At 37.0% G+C, this 24,579-nt stretch overlaps 1 protein-coding gene across 1 annotated transcript in view; it reads right to left on the reverse strand.

Moving 5' to 3' along the window:
- Positions 1-7,823: 7,823 nt before the first annotated feature.
- LOC142322947 (UDP-glycosyltransferase UGT5-like) overlaps positions 7,824-24,579 on the reverse strand; it is a 45,246-nt gene continuing 28,490 nt past the window's right edge. Inside the window, exons 6-7 of the mRNA XM_075362040.1 lie at positions 22,964-23,183; positions 7,824-8,184 (exon numbers count right to left, since the gene is read on the reverse strand). Of these exons, the coding sequence (XP_075218155.1) occupies positions 7,926-8,184; positions 22,964-23,183 (479 nt within the window). The 3' untranslated portion in view covers positions 7,824-7,925. The remainder of the gene's footprint in view (positions 8,185-22,963; positions 23,184-24,579) is intronic.

Genomic DNA, 24,579 nt, shown 5'->3' on the forward strand with positions numbered 1-24,579 from the left:
TACAGAGTTGAGAAATATTTAGGCAAAACAGATAATGAAGTAAAAGAAGAGATATATAACTTATGGCAGCAAAGATGACTGGATGCAGGGGTAGCTAATTGGGCTAGATTATTAATACCTGACATATTAATATGGACAAGTAGGCATCACGGTGAAATGGATTATTATGTTACACAATTTTAACAGGGCATGGTTGTTTCAATGCATATCTTCATAAAATTGCCAAAAGAGATCAGCCTATGTGTATGTACTGTGTAGAACAAGATGATGTTGAGCATACCATTTTGAGGTGCCACAAATGGCAGGAGTTAAGGCAGTATGCAGGTAATAGAGGGAAAACGCAGAAGGAAACAGTTCATTATATGCTTGACAGTGAGGTAAAATGGAAAAAGGTTGCCGATTACATAAGAACAGTTTTAAAGCAAAAGAGCATAGACGAAAGAAATATGGGGTACTAGTTTGTTAGGTGGGGTGGACAGCCTCAGCAGTGAGAGCCAGCATGCTGAGGTGTGCTGGTTTCAATGATCTGCTGAGGACTCCTTGGGTGTGTTTGGTAGGAATAAAAAATAACAAAAGATCCATGGGCCACACCACGGCATTGAGGTATGGTGTGGTGCCATAAAGGACAAAAATGAAAGAAACCTCAAAAGAGCCACCGGTTAGCCCGACCTGCCATGCCGGTAGGTGGGGAGGGCTAATTAGAGTAACGGACACTCCCCTGGGTAGCGTAATACCATCAAGTCGGTCTGGTCCAGGGGAGTAGAGGAAAAAAAAATGTATAGGTATAAAAAGAAGAACAACGGGTTTTTAAAGCTATTTAATATCTCTTGACTTACAGTTATGAATCATGAAAGATTAACTGCTACTTGCGTTTTGCCTGCAAGCGTTCAACGTGAGTATCTTTCGTCACTCGGCACACATCCAACCGATAGGAGACTTTGTCCCATATTTTAACCAACATGTCTGGATTAATGGAAGCGACAGCTGCCTTAAACTGGATAGATCACTAGGTAGCGGATCCCACGATCCTTTATAAAACCTTAAAGGAAAAAGATCACATTGGATCGGATCGGGTGACCTTAGAGTCCACCACAAACAAGTTCTGTCATCGGGTCCATGCGATTAATCCAGCGGTTGGGGAAAACGCCATTCAATCGATCCCTTACAGAGTTATGCTAGCAGGAGGAGAACCATCTTGTTGAAAAATAAAATTCACTGGACCATTTTGCAGTTGACGAAAGAGCACAGCCAAATAAGCAATATTAAACAATCAACTCCTGTTTGCTTCAGTGAAAAAAAAAACGGCCCGTAAACTTGCTGTTGGAATATTTCGTAAAAAACATTTAATTTTATGGAGCCCCTTTCGCACTGAAAGAGTTGACCCCAGTCAACTCTCTGGAGTTTAGAAAATCCCCGGATTTTCTAACCTTCAGATGTGGACGTTATATATGTTAAATATTTCTCTGAGATGAAATGTTGATTCATCACTAAAATTAAAACGGTCAAGAAAATCGTAATTGCTTCATGCTGCAACATTACAAATGCGAATTCGGCACGCACAGCGTAGACAGTAAGCTTCAGAGCCCATAACAGCTATAAACGGAATGGACGGATATGTAAAACTTTTCTTAAAACATTCCACACTATCATTACCGGAAACGCTAGTTCCCGGCTGATCGTCCTAACATATTTTTTAGGACTATGCGGAAAAGACTTCTTGACACGTTCAACACTTTCTTCAAACGCCTTTGGTCATCCCGAACTCTTTCCTTTATACAGACATCCAATCGTTAAAAATCGATTATACCATCGATGAATGTTATTGTCACTTGGAGGATCGCAATTAAACTGTCTAAAGAACTCACGTTGAACTGTAACTACAGATTCAAATTTAGCAAATAGCAAAATAAAGAAGGCTATCTGTACACGAGTCGCCGTCTTTGCTAGTGGTTCTGTAAAGCGGAAAAATAAGAAATCAATGTACAGTCATGCACAAAATTATAACTCCCATTTTTCTCTTTGACTGAAGAATTAAATCTACACTGTACATCTCATTCAAAAGATACTATAACAAATTAAAACCTCCTTCTCAGAAGAAAAAGTCAGTAACAACCATTTTAAAAATAGCCTTTTTAGGTGCTGCATCGTAAACTGAACGTTACAACATGATTCATTATTATTATGCGTCGCTTCTGAAAGTTCAGTACATTTTCTGCGCTGACACGAATTATTTAATCAAATTTTTATTTATAAATGTCAATTTATCTACGTCGTTGTTTAAATTATTTTTTTTTTTTATCGTCGTATTAATTGTTTTTAATTACAATACTTTCGAACAGAGTTTATCAAAATAAGTATATAAAGCTAGCAAAAGCATATAAGCATATAAAATAAGTTTACCACTCTTTTTCTTTATAAACACTTCTGACCGGAATAATTAAAAAGTTATTATTAGAAGAAAAAAATGCTGATAATTGTTTGATTCATAAAAGTCCAAATTGGATGAGGATCATAAGAAGAGATTTGTGATTAGGCCGCTAACAAACCCTACGCTTAAAGTTTTTTTGTGCCTCACAAAAGCGTAAATCAGAGTCAAGTAACAAAAAATTATAGTAACAGTAGTTTTGTGCCGGCCTCCGTGGCGCGAGTGGTACGTCTCGGCCTTTCATCCGGAAGTCCCGGGTTCGAATCCCTGTCAGGCATGGCATTTTCACACACGCTACAAATCATTCATTTCATCCTCTGAAGCAATATCTAACGGTGGTCCCGGAGGTTAAAAAAAAAGAAAGAACATTAGTTTTTTCCTTCATATTTTTTTATGTTTTTCAGTTGGGAAAATTTCATTAATGAAATAAAATAAAAAAAGAGAAATAAAATAAAAAAGCTAATTAAAAGTAAACAAAAAGATATCAACTAATTAAACAGTTATTATATAACAAGAAAAATCTCATTTTACACTAAGAAAACTAATAGAATGAACAATATTATTAGAACTCAACGATATCTGCCACTGACGAAAAATTTATCATATTAAGTTACTAATCTGTTTTTGATCTACAAAATGTTAAAACATAGTTCTATAAAATATATAAGGTAACACCAATTTAAACGAATGTTATTTTCGCATTCCTCATACCCCAAACCGTAAAGAAGATTCATTTTCATCCCTCACTCCCATCAAGCGACGAAAGTAATACCGTTCTTTTCTTCGAATAGTCTGTAAAAATCGTATACTTTAGTGTGATTATTAAAGGTCACGTCAGTTAGTAATCAATAATCTTACAAACATGACGTTACTGTCTTATTGACGTACGAATTAATTTTATTCTTGACGACCGACTATTGTACAAGGGTTATTTTTTTTCAAGGTCCGATCGGTCACGAAATTAAAACCACAGTGAAAATATATATTTTTTTTAACAAGTATTTACATAGTTATGCTATTTCTCTACATAGTCGCCACTCCGATTTAGACATTTGTCGTAGCGTGGTATCAACTTTCCAATACCCTCATCATAGAACGGAGCCGCCTGTGTTTTCAGCAATGTTTCTACGCTGGTCTGCAGCGCGATGTCTGTGCCAAAATGTTGTCCTCCTAGCCAGCGTTTCATGTGAGCAAAGAGGTGAAAATCGGATGGAGCCAAGTCCGGGTTGTATGGTGGGTGATCAAACAGTTCCCAATGAAAACGCTGCAGGAGCTTCTTTGTTACTGCTGCAGTGTGCGGTCAAGCATTGTCATGGAGAAAGACAATGCCTGATGACAACATTCCTCTCCGCTTATTCTGAATTGCCCTTCGTAGACGTTGAAGAGTTACGCAGTATGAGACTCCAGTGATGGTCGTACAATGTTCCATATATTCCACCAAGAGAACTCCATTCAGGTCCCAGAACACAGTAACCATACACTTTCTGTTGAGAAGGTTCGCTTGAACTTCTTTTGTTTACTGGGAGAATGAGAATGCATCGACTGTTTGGATTGTTCTTTTGTTTCTTCGGTTTCGAAATGGACCCATGTCTCGTCCCCTGTGACAATTTTGTTCAAAAAATCTTCTCTTTCATTGTGGTAGCGCCGGAGAAACGTTGGGGAGGCGTCCATTCTCATTGTTTTGTGATGTTCGGATAGCATCTTGGGAACCTATCTCGCACACAGTTTGCGGTACTGAAGTCTCTCACTCACAATGGTGTAGAGAGCTGACCTTGAAATTTCAGGAAACGAATCACTCAATACAGAAATTGTGAACCGACGATTTTCTCGAATTGCCTCATCCACTCGCTCAACGAGATCATCGGTTGACACTCGCTTCCTTCCCTGACCGCCTGCATCATGAACATCTGCACGCCCTGCTTTAAAGTTCCTGCACCATTGTCGTACTTTGCTGTCACTCATTGAAGTTTCACCGTACACATTACTTATTCGTCAATGAATTTCAACTGCATTACACCCCTCAACCTGAAGAAATCGAATTACCGCACGCACTTCACACTTGGCGGGAGATGCTATTGTTGTAGACATGTTTACGTGCTAGCTGCGTGTTCAGAACTAAACGAAGTGACGCGACGTGATTGAAGGCCATACTAAAAACGCTGCGCAACACATATGCGCAAAGATTCATCCAATTTTTGCGCGGGTTTTTATTTCGCGACCGATCGGACCTTGAAAAAAAATAACCCTCGTAAACATAACGGTTTAATTTTTAAAACGATTATTGATTTGAATTTAAATTAACATCCCTGAAAATCCCTGAAGATGGAGTAACAGCTCCGAAAGTACTAGGATTTACACTTTTTAAATTGTTGGTAAGTGGAAATTTAATTTATACAATTGTATTAATACCAACGGTGCCAAATGCTTAGTAAATTAAATCTAAATATTGAAGTAGTCGTAGATCAAGTCTAATTACTTACAATGTCGACTGTTATTCTTTTTTTATTATTATTTGTTAAGTTTTCTATTTTATTACTTTTTTTTAAATAATTGTGTAATTTATTTATGTTCTCTCCCATTAGAGATGAAAAGTTTTCAAAGTAATTACGAACCTGATTCATACTTTTATTGAGTTTTGTTTCTTCAATTTTTTTTTTTTTTTTTTTTTTAATAAGGACATATAAATTTAATGTGTTCAAATAGTAATTTTGTAATAACGGTTTATGAATTAACATTTTGTTTGGTTGGTGACATTACTGGAGCTTACATAGGTAATGTTCATATAAGTTGTGTTTTTTCTTTCAATATTTATGTATTATTTTGTTTAAATTTATTTTTGTTTTCCAACAATTGTTTTTTGTCCATAGTATAATAAATTGTGTTTTTATACTAGCGAGGCTATAACAGACAAGTACAAAACAATTCATCAACAGGACCCAATTCGTCAAGAGGGGGACGAGGCCACCTGTAAATTATTTAGTTACCTAGATTAATTTAGGTGTATTAGCCTAGATTAATGCACATAGTAATAACTGTATTTAGAATACTATTAAGTATATAACCTCCAAACAAATTTGTAGTAGGCAACAGATTACTTTGTAATACCAACTACATAACTGCCATCTATCGTGACTCTATTTAACTAATGTTAGTTTTAATCGGTTAAGTTTAGCACGCTTCCTATCGGTTTTGTAGATAATTAGTACAGTTTTCATTACAGATTATTATTAATTTTTTGTATTGCTGATCAAAATAATAATCGGCTTATAATTTTCAATGACAAATTACCATATTAAAAAAAAAATGTTTTTAAATAGATCTCTGTTTTTTTTTCTCTTTCTCCTTTTTCTGTTTAGCCTCCGGAACCACCGTAAGGTATTACTTAGAGGATGATACAAATATATGAATGTAAATGAAGTGTGGTCTTGTGCAGTCTCAGGTCGAACACTCGTGAGATGTGTGGTTAGTTGAAACCCAATGAACACCGGTAGAACACCGGTATCACGATCTAGTATAATAGATCTGTATGGTATAAAAGATTTAAAACAAATCTGCAAATATTTTACCTAACGTTAGGATTGCTTGAATACTTTCAGTTTTGTACCTTAGTATGTTTTAGTAATATAAAATAATTGTTTGATGATAAATACCGTTCTAATTTTTTAAGTAATTAATTATTTTATTTAGTTTATTAAATTCAAACCGTAAATCTCCTTTCCTTGCAGTGGAGAATTCTAGATGAAAATTTACTATTACAAATAGGGAGATTTATATAAATTTAGCCTTTGTTATAATCTAAATTTGAAAGTAGATTCTGAAAATGTAGTATTAAGTTTAGAAATTCTACAAAATATGTACAATCTTTCGAATAATATGAATTTATCTCAGTTTAATAAATCGATTTTTAAAAATAAATATCATATGAATGATTATAAAATTAAGTTTTGGGCCGGTTCCAAGAAAAATAGTTAAGACCATCATCACATTAAGGTATAAAAAAATTGTTTTGTAGATAATAAATTTAAAAATATTTTTCTGTAGAAAAATTAGGTTTAATAGTTTAATTTTCCCAGGTTAATGATCCCGAAATTGTGCAAAATAATAAATTTAACATCGCCATACGACTTAGATATGCGAGATTTGAGTTTCAGTAATAGAATTCTTATGTAATAAATACAGATAATGTGGCTAGACTGCACAGAGTACGCATTTGCTACTACATATGGTCGTGACTATTATATTAATTTTATTTAATCTTTTTATGTAGACGATTCGGAAATTGTAGGTCGACAAAATATTAATCAAAATGAATCATAACATACAGGCCTTATTTAAGTCTCGTAATAAAGTAGCGTAATATTCGTATGTGACCTTCCATAAAAAGAAGCCCAAACTAATAAGCCTAAGTCGGAATTACATCCCCTACTGCTCGTTTCCGCGATTATAAATGTGTTTCTCATAAACTGATTTATTGATTTATATTAAATACCTTCCACCGTGTGTAGTCTCGTAGACCGCACCTATACGTTTTCCGCCTCTCTTGATCTGGCTACTCTCTATCAGCTTATAGAGTTTTCAATTTATCATCTTCCATGAGAACTTACAGCCAGGACTTATTTTAGATCAAGAATTATTAGAAGAAATTAAATTAGCAAATATGTTAGACAACAAAAACTTTAACCACAGAATGTAAAACAGTGTTCCAAACATCCACAGCAGACCCTCCTACCAAGCCATTCAATTACCAACAATTGATCCCTACTTCCTTAAGTCCAGTTGGTATCTAACCAAACCCATAAAATATCCTAGCATGACGATATTAAGGATAGATAGTGAAAATAAATGGGAATGTAGTGATGATGTGTCCAGATGGACTACAAGCTAAGACAGATTACCTCATCCAAATAAAATCTTAACGTTTTTCCGGAAAGTGTTTATCCACTTTGACAACAATTCTTTGAATGATCAGGGTATATTAATATAGGACGGTACTAGGACATTGCTAATCAGTAGTTCTTCATTGACTGGCTCTAAAATATGCTTTAACGAAGTGTTTTTTTCTAAAGAAATGAAAGAGCCATCTCTCAGAGAACAGGCTCAAGATTTTTCACGGAAAATGAATCTGCTCTCAGAAATGTGTGGTGTGTGAAAATATCCAACCAAACTATGAATAGTTCAGCAGTCCTTACAATAATAAAATTATTTACACATTTCAATAATGCTCGAAATCAAAGACTCTTAACACAACATTTTCTATAGTGATTACACATAAGATATTTATTAATATAACTAAATACTCACAAAAACTAGGAATAAACATTAAGTAAACAACATTTAGCAACTACTCCACTGTGATTTTGAAACGCACACTGAATACTTTCTATTTTTATTTTAAACAACATTATTATAGGATAAAAACATAAAATATACCAAGATCTGATAAAATTACTTACCAATATGCTAAATACACAAAATAATCTTACTTTATTTAATTCTATATTTATTTAAAATTAATGTATGTAAAGAATCTGTTATGAATAAAATATATTATATATAATGAAATAATTACAAAAATTAAACCAACAATTAGAATATCCAGCATGTAGTATTCATAAAATGTTAAATCAAGCGATGCAGGTCTCAGATGAGGAGCGCCATTATGTCTTAGTACATATTCCACCCACCAGACTGCGGTATCAAGTGGAGAATTTTGTCTATCCTTCATTAAATTTGATAAACATGCCATTTTTTCTTTATAACTGAAAAAAATAGATACAATTACATCATCTCTATATAAAGAAAGCTAATTTTAGAATTAATTTTTTATAATCTTCCGAATTTTTCACCTTGATCTGCTGGCTACCGGGTGGGCCACATATAACTGGTCTCAGTTGTCTGACACAGTATCTTATGACACATACTGTGTCAGAAGACGGTATGTTTGTCGCGCTTGCATATTAGTTGAAGGGTGGTTACATTAAGTCTCAGAATACAAGGCATTGGGCTACACAAAACCAAAATGAAACACATCAGAAACCACTCTATGATTTAAAAATTTGTGTTAAATGTGCAATTTCTGGAAGCCGTAACATCGGACCAATATTTTTTAAGAAGACTGTTACTACTGACGTCTATTTATGACTGCACAAAGAATTTACGCATAACTTGAATCCACATGAACTTTCTTTTAGATACTTCCAACAAGACGGAGCGACTTGCCACATTACCGATTGGCACTCGAATCCACCAAGATTTCATGAACAATAGAACAACCAGTAAAGACTTGTTGCCAACTCGATCTCCAGACTTATCGCCTTGCGATTTTTACCTCTGGGCCTACCTGAAAGTTATACTCTATAAGAACAACCCACAGGCATTGGAAGAGTTGAAAGACAACATACGACTAGAGATTACAGGATGTTTTGTTTGATGAGAAGTTGCTGTTTAGCAACCACATTAGGCAAATGGCGGCGGGTGCCGTCTCTGTAATGCACAAGCTTAGGAAGATTGCTCGAAAGGATTACGGGCTGCCGGGCCGTCATTTGTACATGGTGTACCGAGGTGTCTTCGAAAGTATGGCCTCTTATGCTGCGTCCGTTTGGAAGCATAGGTTGGACAAAATAGAACATTTATTCAGAATTTAAGAAGTGCCCAGCGCAGAGCATTAATAGTATGCAATAGTGTTTTAAAACAACCTCCTACGAGGCTACCACCTTATTGGGAAAAGCTCTCCCAATCAATTTAGTGGTGAAAGTTCCGGTGGCCATGTGGAAGTTGCGAAGAGGCAGGGAGACCGAGGTATTTGGGATGCGGTTACGAGTCGGGCCTGTGAGGAGCGGAACGGAGATCACAATGCACCGGTTCTAAATTTCGTTCAGTTGCCCATCTCCCGCCTGGGGAGGAGGCTTTACCGTCTCGCGATGGATGCAGGGCTGCAAGAAAGGTACACCACGACTAAGGGAAGTTCCTTGTATAGATTTATACAGGACTTCGGGGGATGGTATGCCTCTCCTTCGTTTTTAAGGGCAACGGGTGCCCAGGTGCTCTCCAATCACGAGAACTTGAACCAATATTTGTTTCGGTTCCGTCTGACAGCTGATGAGCTGTGCGTCTGCGGGGAGGTCCAGTCGAACGAACATATGATGTTCGACTATCCAGCTGTTGAGGAGGCCAGAACTCAGGCCACCCTGGAACTTAGAGGTTAAGGGGAAAATTGGCCACTCAAAAGCGGCGAGTCAATGTGGCGTGAGCCGCATTGTCGGACCGTGTGGGTGTTCCTTGATACCGTTGCTTTGTTCAACCGGCATCAGTAGTTTATTTTAAGGGAAAGATTCCTACCTCACTGCTGTGGGAAGCTACCCGAGAGTTATGGCTGGCCATCAGCCAATTAAAGCTCCAAGCGCTTTAATATTGGTGGACAGGTACTTGCTGGCATTCAGCGACCTAGGCGTGGCAACGAATTCCTGTATTGACATAATAAATTTAATTTAATGACTGTCATATATATTTTGGTAATTGATGGCGTGCGCCTACCCATTTAAGAATATATGACAAGTGAGCGGTGGGACACGAAGCAAGTGGTGTGTGGCACCATACTTAGTTAACTCACGCAATTAGATTAGCTCTAGGAGCTAGTTAGGACACTGGTCGTTAAACTGATTCGAGGCTCAGTAGCCGTTTGTGACAGACTCCGGAGGGTGAAGCAGAAGTCAGCGTTAGGGCGGTGGCTACGCCCTTCCCTGGCGTACGGGCTGTAGATCCCGTAGATATAGACCAAGCGGTTTCTCGAATGGCACTGAAAAGGCACCGGGGATTGACCAACTTGACCCGGATATATTCTACCATCTGCTGCCTGTCATAAGAGAGCCGCTTGGCAGGCTCTCCTAGTGAGGTTGACAATTATCGAGCCATCAGCATCTTTCCGGTTATCGACAAGTTGCTTGAAAGGCTGATTGTGGAACGGCTCTGGGAAAGCATCGATTTGAACTTCTTTCTAAATCGAGGCCAGTATGGCTTCACGAAAGAGGCTGGCACCGAAGATTGCATCTTAAATGCTCTTGCCGAGATGGAAAGCGCCGACTGTAAATATTGTCAATTTTTATAGACATAGAGGAAGCATCTCCTTCCGTGTGTTGGAGTTCTGTCCTCTATGAGTTGGAACGTCGCAATGTTCCCGTAGCCCTGCAGGCCGTAGTGCGTGACTATTTGTCCAATCGTACGGCTCTGTTTAAAGATACGCACCTAGCTGTGGAAAACTCCGTTACCAGGGGAAGGCCGCAGGGTTCCCTTCTCGGTCCCCTGCTGTGGAACCTGGTATTTGACGGGTTTCTGGGATTGATATTTCCAGAAGGGGTCACGGCCCAGTCTTGCGCCGATGACTGTCTCCTTTTAGTTCGTAGCAATTCACGAACACAGCTTGAAGATCGAGCACAAGCGGCCTTGTCAACCGCGGAGGGCTGGATGTGCATTCAAAATTTAAAGATTTCTGTGTCCAAGACGAACTTTATGCTTCTCAAGGGTGCAGACAAATTATCGTACAGTCGAAACCCACACATTAAGTATAAAGGCTGTGTAATCAGCCGAGTAAGAGTTCATAAGAACCTAGGTGTTTTGTTTGATGAGAAGTTGCTGTTTAGCAACCACATTAGGCAAGTAGCGGCGGACGCCGTCTCAGTGATGCAAAAACTTAGGAAGATTGCGAAAACTTAGGAAAACTTAGGAAGGACTATGGGTTGTCTGGCCGTCAAATGTACATGTGTACTGAGGTGTCTTCGAAAACATGACCTCTTACGCAGCGCCCGTTTCGGCGCATAGGTTGGATATGAATAGAGCACTTGTTCAAAATTAAGGAGTGCCCAGCGCAGAGCCTTAATTATATGCACTGGTGTTTTTAAAATAACCTCCTACGAGGCTACCACCGTATTGGGAAAGGCTCACCCAGTCGATTTAGTGGTGAAAGTTCGGGCAGCCATTTGGAAATTGCACTTTGAACAGAGAGTTTAAAACTACATGCCAGATTGTAAACATTTATTTTTTTTACAAAAGAACTGTAATCGAGAATCAATATATATGTAAGTAATTTAATATTCATTTTTCCTTTTCATTTTAAAATGTTTATTTCCTGGGACAGCTTTTATTTGGCACTCTGTAGCTAGATGAATAGACATCTGTGATTTTTCATTATTGAAGAACTGTCTCATATTCTGTTAAAAGCTTAACTCAAATCCCAAGAATGCTTTAAAAGATGGATAACTGGTTGAACCACTAATTATTAAAACTTAACAGTGGATTAATGCTAAAAAACAATGATCAAATACTAAAAACAAAAATACCCTGATTGGTAGATATAACCAGAAAGTCACAGCTCTTATTGGTTAAAACTGACGTTAGGTATCCTAGACTACCAAACAACATTTACTCAACGAAAAGATATAAGTAACACTATATTAAGAGCTCCAAACAATGATGTTTTTTTTTTTGGCAAACCATTAGAAGGGTTATTTTAACCTGAAAATCACATCCAGCAAAACACTACTGCATGTATCAATTACTGATAAATAATTTTTATGTAAATTTACATAAAAAGTTTAATGAGATAGACAAAAAAGAATGCAAACCAAACTTTGTAAGTAGGGCTTGCAAAACAATAATAATAAAAAAATGGTAACACTTTATGTTATCATTTAAGCATGACTATTTTTCACAAACAGTTTATTTTTTATTTTAACTCTGAACCAATAGCTGTGTGTACTGATGAGATATTTAGAATTACTAACTGGTTTAAGTCTGCTCAGTTTGATCTCTTTGTCCAGTAGTGGTTCAGGCAGAGAATCACTGAAGCAATACTGTAAGTGACCGACATTAATACGTGGTTGTTGCTGTATAATTTTTTTTATCACTTATAATACAGGTTACAATATAAGTTTTGTTTAATGTAATACATATAACTTTTTCTACATTACCAGTGTGTCACCCGAAATAAAAACAGTTTCTACAAGTCTCCCAAATGTATCAATAATAAACTACTTTTTTAAATCTGTTGTTGATGAGCACACTAGGAAATACTGTATAGATTTTTTCATGTAAATATAATGTCACTTATGGATGATACTTGGATTTTTTTTTCTTTCTTAGCTTGATGAATTAATTCACCGCAGAAGCTTTAAGAAAAACTTGTATATGGGAATATGGAAATGGAATTTGTAGTGTATGCAAAATGCCACGCCTGACTGGGATTCGAACCCGGAACCCCTGCATATATTTGTTAATATACTCAACAAAATGTGGCAGTTTTGCGAAGATTAAATTAAAATATTCACCAACAACTTATGGTTAATGTTCACCAATTTTATGAACATTGGTAGAAAGAACTTACTCACCTAAATTCTAATAGAGAATAAAATACAAGATATCTTTTATGAAAAAAAGGTTTGGGTCGAGAAAAAGAAGAATCTACTGGCCAATACAGATAACTGAAAAATAATTGGAACAAAAAAGATATTTTATTTTGCTTCATTTTGCTTCTGGACAATAACAAAAAGTTACATTATTGTGGCAAAGTAATTTGTGTTAATCGTACCATAAGAGATCCAGACTGTGTGATATACAGCGTAATTAAGGAGAAAAGGGATAAGGAATTAATTAAAGAAAAAAGGAGAAAAGGTATCGCAGCAGGAACAGTCTGTGAGCCAATTGGAGAGCGTGTCTCCGCAGACTACACCTAGTGTACGGACGGTCCCACTTCCACAAAGAGACAAGAGAAGGGAGGCCCCTGGTGATAAGCCTCAAAAACGTAAACTAGAGGAGATTGAAGCTAGCACAGATAGTGATTCTATCGAGGGCACAGACTTTGATCAGTTGATGAAAGAAGTTGGAAATTTAGTGAAATTAGTGCATGAAAGCACTAATACTAAGAAAGAAATTAAAGAATGCGCTTTTAAGATTCTTGAATTAGCTAAAGACTTAGGAACCTCGGTGAGGGCTCTTTATGAGCTCTCACATCCGAAGCAATGTAATGAGATTCCGACTCAGACTGAATTGTCACACCAAAGTCAAGTAGTGGACATAATGGCGGATATAACATCGGACGATGATCTGATACGCCTCCTACATAGGAAATGGCCTATTGATTTATTGCAGCATCTTGTACAACTAGAGGAATATCCACAGGAGGGTGACACGTGTCATTTTCATGACATTGTGAAAAATAAAAGCGTTCAAGAATCTTGGAGGTACCAAGCGAAACCAGGTGAAATAAAGCAAGATATCTCTACTATAATGTGTAGTGATGCTTCTACGATTCAATTTACGCGATATACAATATTTTATGACTCATCGTAGCATGAGGAGCCATTACTCAAGACGATATTAGCTGCCTTGAAAAGAGTTGTAAGTAGTTCTGCAGTGCCGACTTTCGTTCTTCCTGGAGGCAAATTCGGGACAAGCTTACGCAAGATTATATTGTACTTGCTTCGTCAACAGGAGGGAAACATTAAGATTTATGTCCGACCAGGAGAAGGACATCAAGAAGTAAAACAGGTCTTAAGAACTACACCCGCGGTAACTGATAGCGGTACTGTTATTGTTAAAGCGCAGGGAAGATCCTACGCGGATTTATTACGGACTGTCAAGTCTTCGGTGTCACAAGAAGAAGTGGGTGATATTTTGTCACTAAAGAAAGGTGTAAATGATGATTTATATATTCGGGTCCAAGGTTCAAAGAAAGCTGCCGAGCTGAAAACGTTATTGAAAACCAAGGCGGCTGATCTTAAAATTGATCTCAGGTCACGTGAAAGCAGGCGGACGGTGGTACATGTTAAGGACATAGCCATGGATACAACAGAAGAAGAAATAACCACTGCGTTATCGCGAGTACTCGGTGAGGACGAAGACTTTAAATTATCGTCAATAAGACAAGCTTACGGTGAAACTAAAAACGTCACCGTAATCACGAACTTCCGGGCCGCAAAAAAATTAACGGAAAGACGGGTTCGCATCGGCTGGGTTCATTGTGGAGCGTACATAAGAGAACCGGAAGAAAGATGTTTTAGATGTTGGTCTTTCGGCCACGTCTCTGCGACCTGCAAGGGTGTGGACCGTTCGCAACTGTGCTTCGGGTGTGGAAAAGCGGGTCATCACAGAGCACAATGTAAAGACCTGACAACGTGCATGCTATGTGGTAAGGAGGGCCACAGGACCGGTCGGTGTACTGTTGCAAATTAAGATTTCTACAAATCAATTGCAATAGGAGCCGACAGTCATTAGCTTTATCGTGGGACACCGCTTTGACGGAGCGCTCAGACGTCATTTTTGTGTCGGAACCTCCTTATGATCTTACTTCTGGAACAGGATGGCTAGTGGATACGACAACGACAACAGCTATTGGTTTTCCGGTGTCTGGGATCCCTATAATTAGCAGTGGCAGCAGTGACGGTTTTATATGGGCCGACCTCGGTGAAATCGTGGTATTTTCTTGCTACAATTCTCCAAATGCGGGAATAGATAATTTTGTAGTATTCTTAGAAAATCTTGCAGGAGAGGTTATGAGGCATAGAGGTCGTAAAGTCTTAATCGCTGGAGACTTTAACGCCAAAAGTCCCGAATTTGCGGGAACTGTAAACAGTCTAAGAGGGCGTCACCTGAGTGAGTATGTCAATACACTAGGGCTGACGTGTATAAACGGTGAAGATATGACGTTCCGTAGACGAATGTCGTGTTCGGCAATAGATTTAGCCTTTACAACGAGTACTGATATTAACGACTTCTTTGATTGGAGGATTATTAATAAAGAGAGTTTATCGGACCATCTATTTGTAGCATTTGAGTCCCGATCCAGGGAAATTCGTGTAATGTCGGGAAGGCTGATCGTCTCCAAAAAAGGATGCTTACGGTTTAGGGACAGAATAATCCTAAGACTTGCTGGCGATATGTCCCCCGAAGACTTTGTGGAACAAGTTCAAGAGGAATGCGGAAAAGCGGGGGTCTTAGTTTATCCCCGGAGGCAGCAACATGCTTACTGGTGGTCGCCTGATTTGGAACAACTACGGAAGGCAGCATGGAAAGCAAGAAGAGCCTACCAAAGATCGGGTAGGCAGAATGCTAGATTAAGGGATGCTGCGCGTGAGGTATACGTGGAAGCAAGGAATGCATATAATGCATCAATTAAAAGGGCTAAAGCCAGTTGCTGGAAGCGACTGTGTCAAGATATAGATGCTGATCCATGGGGCAGGGGTTTTAAAATTGTTACCAACAAGTTAGGGAAGAGATTACCTGCCTTAACAGACGATAAGATCCATCGTGTTGTTAAGGAATTATTTCCTCAGCAAGCGGATCCTATTCGGGAAGAGATTGTGGATAATAACTTTGAACTTCTTGACGCTAGTGAGCTATTAATGGTGGTGAAAAGACTGAAGCTACATAAGGGACTCGGGCCAGATGGCATTCCAGCCGAGATAATCAGAATATTGGCAGAGAGGATGCCTGCAGAGCTTCTTAATATCATGAATAAGATCCTGAGAGATGGTTTTATTCCAATGCAATGGAAAGAGTCCAGGTTGGCCCTTATCAAGAAACCGGGGACCGATGACTTACAAGTAGCATATAGACCTATACGCATGATCAATAACATCTGCAAACTCCTAGAGAGATTGTTGGAATTGCGGGTGAAAAATGCGATTGAAGAACATGGTGGCCTTTCTAACGCACAATTTGGTTTCCGTAAGGGGCGTTCTACGGTGGGTGCTTTTAAGACAGTTATGCGTCTGGTGGACGAAGCGGCATCGGGTACTTGGCGCACCAGGAAGATACCAATTGTGATATTACTTGATGTGAGCAATGCTTTTAATTCGCTGAAATGGGATGCAATCCTACAAGCGTTGAGAGATAAGGATATTCCTGGATACCTAAGAAGAATTATCCAGAATTACCTGCAGGATAGGTTTGTTGTTTGTCACCAGGGTAGATCCTGCTTCCGCTTCAAAGTGACGTGTGGAGTGCCTCAAGGCTCTGTCTTGGGGCCACTCCTTTGGAATCTGGTCTATGACGGAATTCTCGGGCTGAGTTATCCTCTGGGTGTTTTCCCAGTGGCTTTTGCTGACGACCTGGCCTTGGTTGTTACTGGAAAAACAGAAGTAGAGGTATCTGAGAAGGCAAACGTAGCAATACGAATGGCAGAAGTCTAGATGTCCACTAAAGGCTTAAAACTTTCGCATGGTAAAACAAAATACGTAGTCATAACAGGTCGTAGGAGAATATCTGACATCCTAATTCGAGTAGGGGGTAATCTTGTCCAGCAACAGACTTCAGCCAAATATTTAGGGATCTGGCGTGACAAGAGGAGGAGTTTTACGGCACACGTGAATGAAATACGAAAACGAGCTGAATGCACGGTCAAAAATCTTAGCAGATTACTCGGTAATATGACAGGATCCAGAACTGCGAAGCGTAAGATTTACGCTCACGTAGTTAATTCCATCTTACTTTACGGTATACAAGTCTGGGAAAGAGCTCTGCGTGCCGACAAGAACAGAAGAGCCCTAGAAGGAATTCAACGGCGCATGGGCTTAAGAGTGATATGCGCATATTCTTCAGTCTCCACCGAGGCAGTACTCGTATTTGCAGGAGTTCCTCCGCTTAAACAACTGGCGGAGATGCGAGTGAGTATAGCATGTGGACAACCTTCTAAAGAAGCATATGAAGAGATGCTGCGTAATTGGCAACATCGTTGGGATGTAGCCAACACGGAACGATGGACACATCGTTTGATACCTTTGATCCGATCATGGATAGAAAGGAAGTTCGGGGACATAAATTACTGGATAATGCAATTTTTTACAGGGCATGGGTCGTTCAGGTCCTATTTATGTGCAAGACTAAGGGTAGATAACAACAACTGTCCTTACTGTGGGGCATATGATTCCCCTGAACATGTAGTATTTGAATGTAACCGTTGGACTGAAAGCAGGCAATCCTGTGTAAGACGTATAGGGCCATTATCTACGGAGAATGTGGTGGATAAAATGCTACTTAACGAGGATAACTTTAATGTGATTTCGTCGTTTATAACCGCAGTTATAAAGAAGAAAGATGAGGAAGCTTGTCAAGAAGAAACCGCTCGCTGATGACGGCTTGTCGTAGGTGGAATTTCCACCTACGAAATAAAAGAGCTAACCGGTGAACTGACCTGCCGTGCCGGACATACAGCCGGCGGGCGGGGAGGCGAGCTAGAGTAAAGGACACTCCTCTGGCGCGAGTCAAACTTGATTGTAGATCCGTTCCAGAGGAGTAGGTGGGAATATAAAAAAAAAAAAAAAAAAAAAGGAGAAACGGGAAATAATTTGGAAACTGAATATAGAACTTGAAATAAGGAAAAAAGTTTGCATAACCGTGTATCAGAAAACGCTTTGTTATCGAGTTGCATAACGAAATATTTCTCCCGAATTTCAGTTCCCCGATGAAATGAGGTAATACTAAAATTTTTAAGGCTTTATATAAGGGGTAAACTTGATCGTTTCTTATAATTTTTGACCTGAAAAATATATTAAAACAAGTCCCAGACCTGTAATTCTTGTAGTTTGTATGATATTCAACGTAAAACAGAAAAATTTGGTGACAAACAACACGTTTTTTTTTTTTTTAGTTTTGAAGAACAATAACTTTATTAAATGATTGATAAATGCGTAAATTTTATTATCAAAACTTGTGGAGAATTTATTTCTGACAAAAATTATGTATTAAAATCTTAAGAAAAATATAAAAGTCAACTTTTATTATTAAAAACAAAAGAGAACAAAAACTAACAGAAAAATGTTATTAATTTGTAAAAATGTTTTGTGACATACGCCACCGAAAACCCATTGACTGAAGTGTTGTCGCCCGCGGTTATATTTCCTTTTTTTAAAAAGCGATTCATCTATTTCAAATTCATATTAGGACTACCAATTTTAGTTGGATTCCTAAGTAACTTCGCCGTGCACGTCTCTCGTAAAACGTTATTCCAGTCCACCACCGCTGTATGTGAAATGTTCAACTCCCACTCATAAAAAGTAATACCTGTCATTTCGAACAGAAATACAGTGGAATAGTCTAGTTTTATCTTTTGAGCCATGTGTCTTTCTTCAGCTGCACATTTTCTGACATCCGCTACGGTGACGTCGCAATCAATAATGCGAACATACATAATTATAGAAATAGAAATATTATAATAATTGATAATGATTGAGACAAATTATGCAAGATCTATAACTAATAAACAAACCCAGAATGTTCTCAGTAGTAATACTATGGACATTTACTCCTTAAATAGTAAACAGAATTAGATATATTCATTGTTACCTGTTTTAGAGAAAATACCACTGCATCAGTAACTGATAATAATTACATTTATTTTATTTTCTTACGAATATTCTGGAAGTCTCCACATGTTACATGCAGCTTTCTGGATTCGGGGCCCATAGGCAGCTGTGTTCCTTGTTTGTGATGTGTGAATGAGAATTAGTCTAGTCAAATTCAGGCCAATCATACCCAAGACATGTGGTTAGTTGAAATCCAACCACCAAAGAACACCTGTATCCATAATCTAGAATTCAAATCCCAATAAAAACAACTACCTTTATTAGGATTTGAACCTGAGAACTCTTGACTTTGTAATCAGCTGATTTATGACGATGTGTTTTACCACCAGACCAACCCGATGGGTTATGATTACAATGATGTGAACTTTAGAAAATTTTACATCAGCAATGAAAAATCATTCAGTGGATGGATTGTAACTATTTTAATTCTACTTTAATAATAATAAATCTGTCTTATTCTACTTTTCAATAGTTTTACTCTCGTTAACCATATGAAGAATTAGTGTCAGTAAATGTATTTTTGTTGCCAGTTAATTGATCAATGGCTCAGGATGGGCCTCACGCCGTACTGGACGAACCACCGTGATGGTGCGGTGCGGGAGCCGAGAATCGACAAACCAGGCTTAGGGGCCTCCATATCGCATGAGCCACAAACGGAAAAACGCGTCAATAAACGTTTCCGGGGTCGCGAGTGAATGGTTTTCAAGTGTAAACTGTACAAGTCAGCGAGTTATCAACTCGCTCACTCAGAACAAAATGCGGTAAGTTGTGTTTTTTTTTTCAGACACAACTTCCCCTCTGCAAACGTGGAACTCTGCCACAACAATATTGAGGGTAAGAGCAAAAACGCCATTTTTTTTTCCGTGTGTGTGTGTTTTGTTTCTCTTGCTTGAAAAAAGAAACGTGAGAGGCATGGGTGTGGAGCGACTCGTCGTGCCGTCTTGGTCTTTGGCTAAGCACTCGCCGAAATAGAGAGGGAAACGCCCTTCCTTTAATCCCGTCATCCCAAAATAGAAAGAAAATGTAAATTCCTTTTTTTTATTTTTTTTTCGTGTGTGTGTGTTCTGTTTCTTTTGTTAACAGATACTCACAGCAGCCACCACAACAAACAAACATGGTTTCTTCACTGCGGCCACGCGGTCCCCCAAACCCTACCAGGACACACGTGTGTCTGGAGATTAATATTATGTAGCGTAAAGAACTTCTATTTACTTCTTCTGAAAAGGCGATCGCCGCCCAAAACCGCGATCGCGAATAGGTATCACTAAATTTGTAAGTTCCCTATTCCCTTTCCTTTCAAGAAAGGGGAATGAGGGAACGAGCCCAGCAGTCACCTGCCCAGCAGCCACTGACAGCATGGAAGAGAGAAGAAACCTGCACTTTCCCCCGTTCAGCCCTTCGGGACCACGGGAACACTAAAGTTAATGGTATGTAACTTCGGTTACTGCCAATTCTCGGAAGGTGTAGGCCAAAGAAGAATGAAGAGGTCATCGGAAGAAGAAGAGGAAGAAGATGAAGAAGAAGGAAGACCCTCTACTCGACCCAACATCACGGACAGGAGTCCGGAAAAGAGCCGAGCAGAGATGCGTCCCGAAAGGTAGCCATCACAGAAGTGGATGAAGAGCTTCTACTCAACCTCTCCTTTTAAAACTTACATTTAAATTAACTGAAATCAGCAATTGCGACTCCTCCGGAGAAGGGGGCGCATTGCTTCCTCCATACAGTTAGTGCCTCGTTGTGGCGTATTCCTGCTAGCCTATGAAGCGTTAGCACTGAAAGGACTTCAGTGGACGGTCTGAAGGGGAATTACGTCGGGAGGACAGGTTTCATAAGCCTAGCCTTCCGCGGTCGGCTCATAAAATGGGTTTGATAACGCTGGTTTAACAACGGATTGGAATGCAATTGAATCCGTCCTTAAAAACACAAAATATTAAATAAGACAAAAACTGAAAAATTAGACCCGTCACCTAAAATAAACCTTTAAAAACACGCCCGATAGAATCATCCAGCAGCAAGGGACACTGTCCAGGTTCTGCGATCCGTAGGGAGAATCTATAAACTCCCGCCAACTTTGCATTCCATTCCATTCCATTCCGCTCTTAGGATGAACAAATTTATTTTATTTACACGAGTAAACATTTTCCTATATTTTACTTTGAAACTGTAAATGATTAAAATGATCATAATTACTACATATTTATTATTCCTTATATATTTTCATCTAAAATATATTATTGTTTCTTGAGGAAATTTTTAAAAATGTGACTAGGGATTCAAAGGCAGTACAAGAAAATTTAAAATGTATTAACCAATATTTTATAAAGCAACAGTGGTCAAATTTCCACATTAAAAATGTTTTTAATGAATATTCTACCTTTAATAAAAATGTAGTTATTTGTTTTTTGTTTTTTTTTTTAATAAAAAATATTATATCCATTTCTAGAAAACCAGCCCAGAATTAGTTTTTTTCATTAACAACTCAATATTTTGGTCTTTGAAAAATGGCCTTATCAGGTGACTGATTAATGGATACCCTAGCAGGATGTTCATAATATCTTGAAATGTTTTCTGACATTTCCTATGGAATTATGAAGATATCCTTATAATATAAAAATATCTTGTTCTGATGATATTCCCGAAATATACTTACAGGTTATGTTTAGCTTATCCCATGGACATTTTAGGAATCTGGTGGTATTCACAGTCCCCAGAACATCCTGATGATATCATCACATTTATTATCAGGATAACCCTGATACATTCTTAGGCTAAGACACATAGACTCTATAAAACAACCTTCAAATGGAAACTATGATGAAATATGAACATAAGATTGGTATGTTTGATAGGTTGTTATTGACTGGTGGAATTTTATATCCACCATAAAACCAGAAAAAGAAATATAATTTCATATAAAACAAAAATTAAACTGACTCAATGTAAAACTATGGCGATAACTGCCTTCAATAGACTGGGTTCAGCAGAAATGATTAGAATCGCTTCTTCAATAATATCAGTCTGACAATTGAGTTGCAATTGAAAATTTAAATTTCTTTTTTTTTAATTTTAAATTATATACCCATTCAACTAAGAAAAAGAAAACCTAAACATTTGAAAAATGTTACGAACCTAGGAGGTTCGTAGGTTTAGCGACTTATTTAAACTGATATAAAGTATAGGTCTATAAACTGCCTAAGCACTGTAGTATATTATTAAAGGTTAATCTTATTCTTTTTATTGTTTTATATAAAAGATTAAAAAATTTGTTAGGAATTTATTAAAAAATTCCCTTGAATTTAGAGGCTGTCTCTTGGAAATTCCAGTTATCTTAGAAGAATTTAAGTTTTCATTGGGTCTCTGTTTATTTCAGGATATTCAAGTAACTTTAAATTATCTGATATTTCAGAATATCCCTGTATTTTTTGCTAAACCCAGGATTCATACAGGACTCTGAAAGTTTTTAAACATCCCAAGGACTTAATGTACTGTACAGAATTATGTTTCTGTTCCCATTTTGAATGGATTACCTAAGTAAGCATTAAAAAGAACTTTTGACCAATCTGTATAAAATTATTAATATAATGTACTTTCCGTTGTAAAATTATACTTGCAACTAACTCTATGAATTTTTAAATTATACTTACCAAATAAAACTGATATTTTTCCTGTTCTTTCATTTAATTTGTAATTACACTTGCACTGAAGTATGTTTCAGTTAACTTTTTCAAAATTATAATTGTATTTTACCTATTCTCTTATATTGTCTTTTCATATTGGCTCCAATATAAAATAAATTATTTAATTCATATGAGTTAAAACCACTTTATTTTTTATTTATTAATGCTAATTTGTAATGGTATTCTGAACAAGATTTCCTGTATTTTTCATAAATAACTACTAAAACCAAATGCTGGAACGTTCCTGATGTGATCACTATAATGTATTCACCTATTTGAATAAATAATTTATTTATTAAAAAAAGATTGATGGAAGTAATCTGTCACAGACAAACAAACCTACATTATGAAAATCTATCTTTATTATTTATGATTCTATAAATCTCATTTATTTCAAATTAAAAAAAAAAAAATCTGTGATAATTGGTTAAAACCTCTACAATCTTCTTGTACAAAAAAGAAGCAATATGAAAAGAAAATTACTTGTAAAATAAAATATATATACAAACCTTGAATTTGTGAGAAGTTCTTTTAATTTTTCATAAACATGTTCATATGTAATGTCATTAAATTCTAAACTAAGACCAGCACCAGTTTCTACTACTTTTCTAGCATTGAAATCTTGATCAGCAAACATTGGAATTCCAAGTATTGGAACACCATAATATGTTGCCTCTTGGAAACTCTGAAGACCAACTTGACTTATAAATAACTGCAGTTTAGGATGGGCTGCAACAAAAAACAAGCAAACAAAACTGTAAGAAAGTCCAAAAATATCATGAGAATAATAAATATTTTAAATTACTGTATTTAATAACCATGTTTGTTAAAAGTGGTGTGGATTGACTTTCCTTAGGTGCAGATGGTTTCAGACTACAAATAGTAGAAAGTTAGACCCCTACTGAACAAATTATATTTTAATACTGACATATTCTGGAGTAGCAAAACATGAATGTAACAAGCTACAGGTAAAAAAAAGTGCACAACTAACCTACAGATCCCAAATCAGGAGATGTGTAGGATTTCTGGAGACTTCTAGAATATTATATAAATCAGTCAATCAATATTCATTTTTTGCAGGATACAACTATACATACCCTAAACATGCCATAAGTAAGCATTTCCTGCTCATTCATGGAGTTGCTATATTTTCAAAAAAACACAAAAGTTTGGCATTTCATAGAATTTGAGTGATTTAAAGTTCACTCTAAAAGATTAATCTGCGATGAATCTTAATGTATGTGCTTTACTTATTCATTTTAACTTATAATACTTTCGTTTTTTACTTCAGGTTAATTTTTAGTTGAAAATTGATTAATTGCTCATATTCAGATTAATAATTTGGTTAAATATCATTGATGGCAATATTACCAGTATTGAAATAAGTGTATAATTAAGAAAATTTCATGCTAATTTTTTTTTTGTGTATCATACATTTATCATTTAAATATCCAAAATGTGTTCTTTGAATACATATTTAATATCCTTATTTTCTTTTAATACCTACGATTACAAGCTTTTACACCACTGTTCTTCAGACAATATTAATCTTCACTCTACTGTCACTTCCATTGTATTCCTTTCAGGTAATCAACCTTTTACTTCTATCAATAAAATAAGTATCAGTTCAGATCAGGGTAAAAGGATGGCAGTCTCAAATTCACCCTAAACTGGAAAATGAGTTGTAAAACAAATATGAGTGTTAAAAATTTCTCTCTTAGTAGGCTTGCATAGAACATTGTCTTTTCTACTTACATTTGGTATGACGTAAAACAACATTTACTAAATTTACATAACTTAAAGAGTGTTTTGTGTAATACTACATAACTTTCAGACAGTTGTGTAGAGGTTAGGATACTGATCATTACTATACCAACTAAGAGGCTTCTAGATCTGATATCAGATTTGGTTCTTGGAAAAGTTTTGAATTTCTTTCACCTGTTATCTCATCTTTCTTGTCAAACACATGAGTAGTATATTCAAGAAATAAATGTATATATAAGAGTTATGTGATACAAACTGCTTACAGCTGAATTACTGCTTACAGATTGTCAGCCAGCCAATAAAGTAGCTTTTATTGAAAATAATATGTAAGAAAGGCTTACATAGAATGAAGTATACAAAC

The sequence above is a fragment of the Lycorma delicatula genome, chromosome 4, assembly GCF_047948215.1.
Source record: "Lycorma delicatula isolate Av1 chromosome 4, ASM4794821v1, whole genome shotgun sequence".
NCBI lineage: Eukaryota > Metazoa > Arthropoda > Insecta > Hemiptera > Fulgoridae > Lycorma > Lycorma delicatula.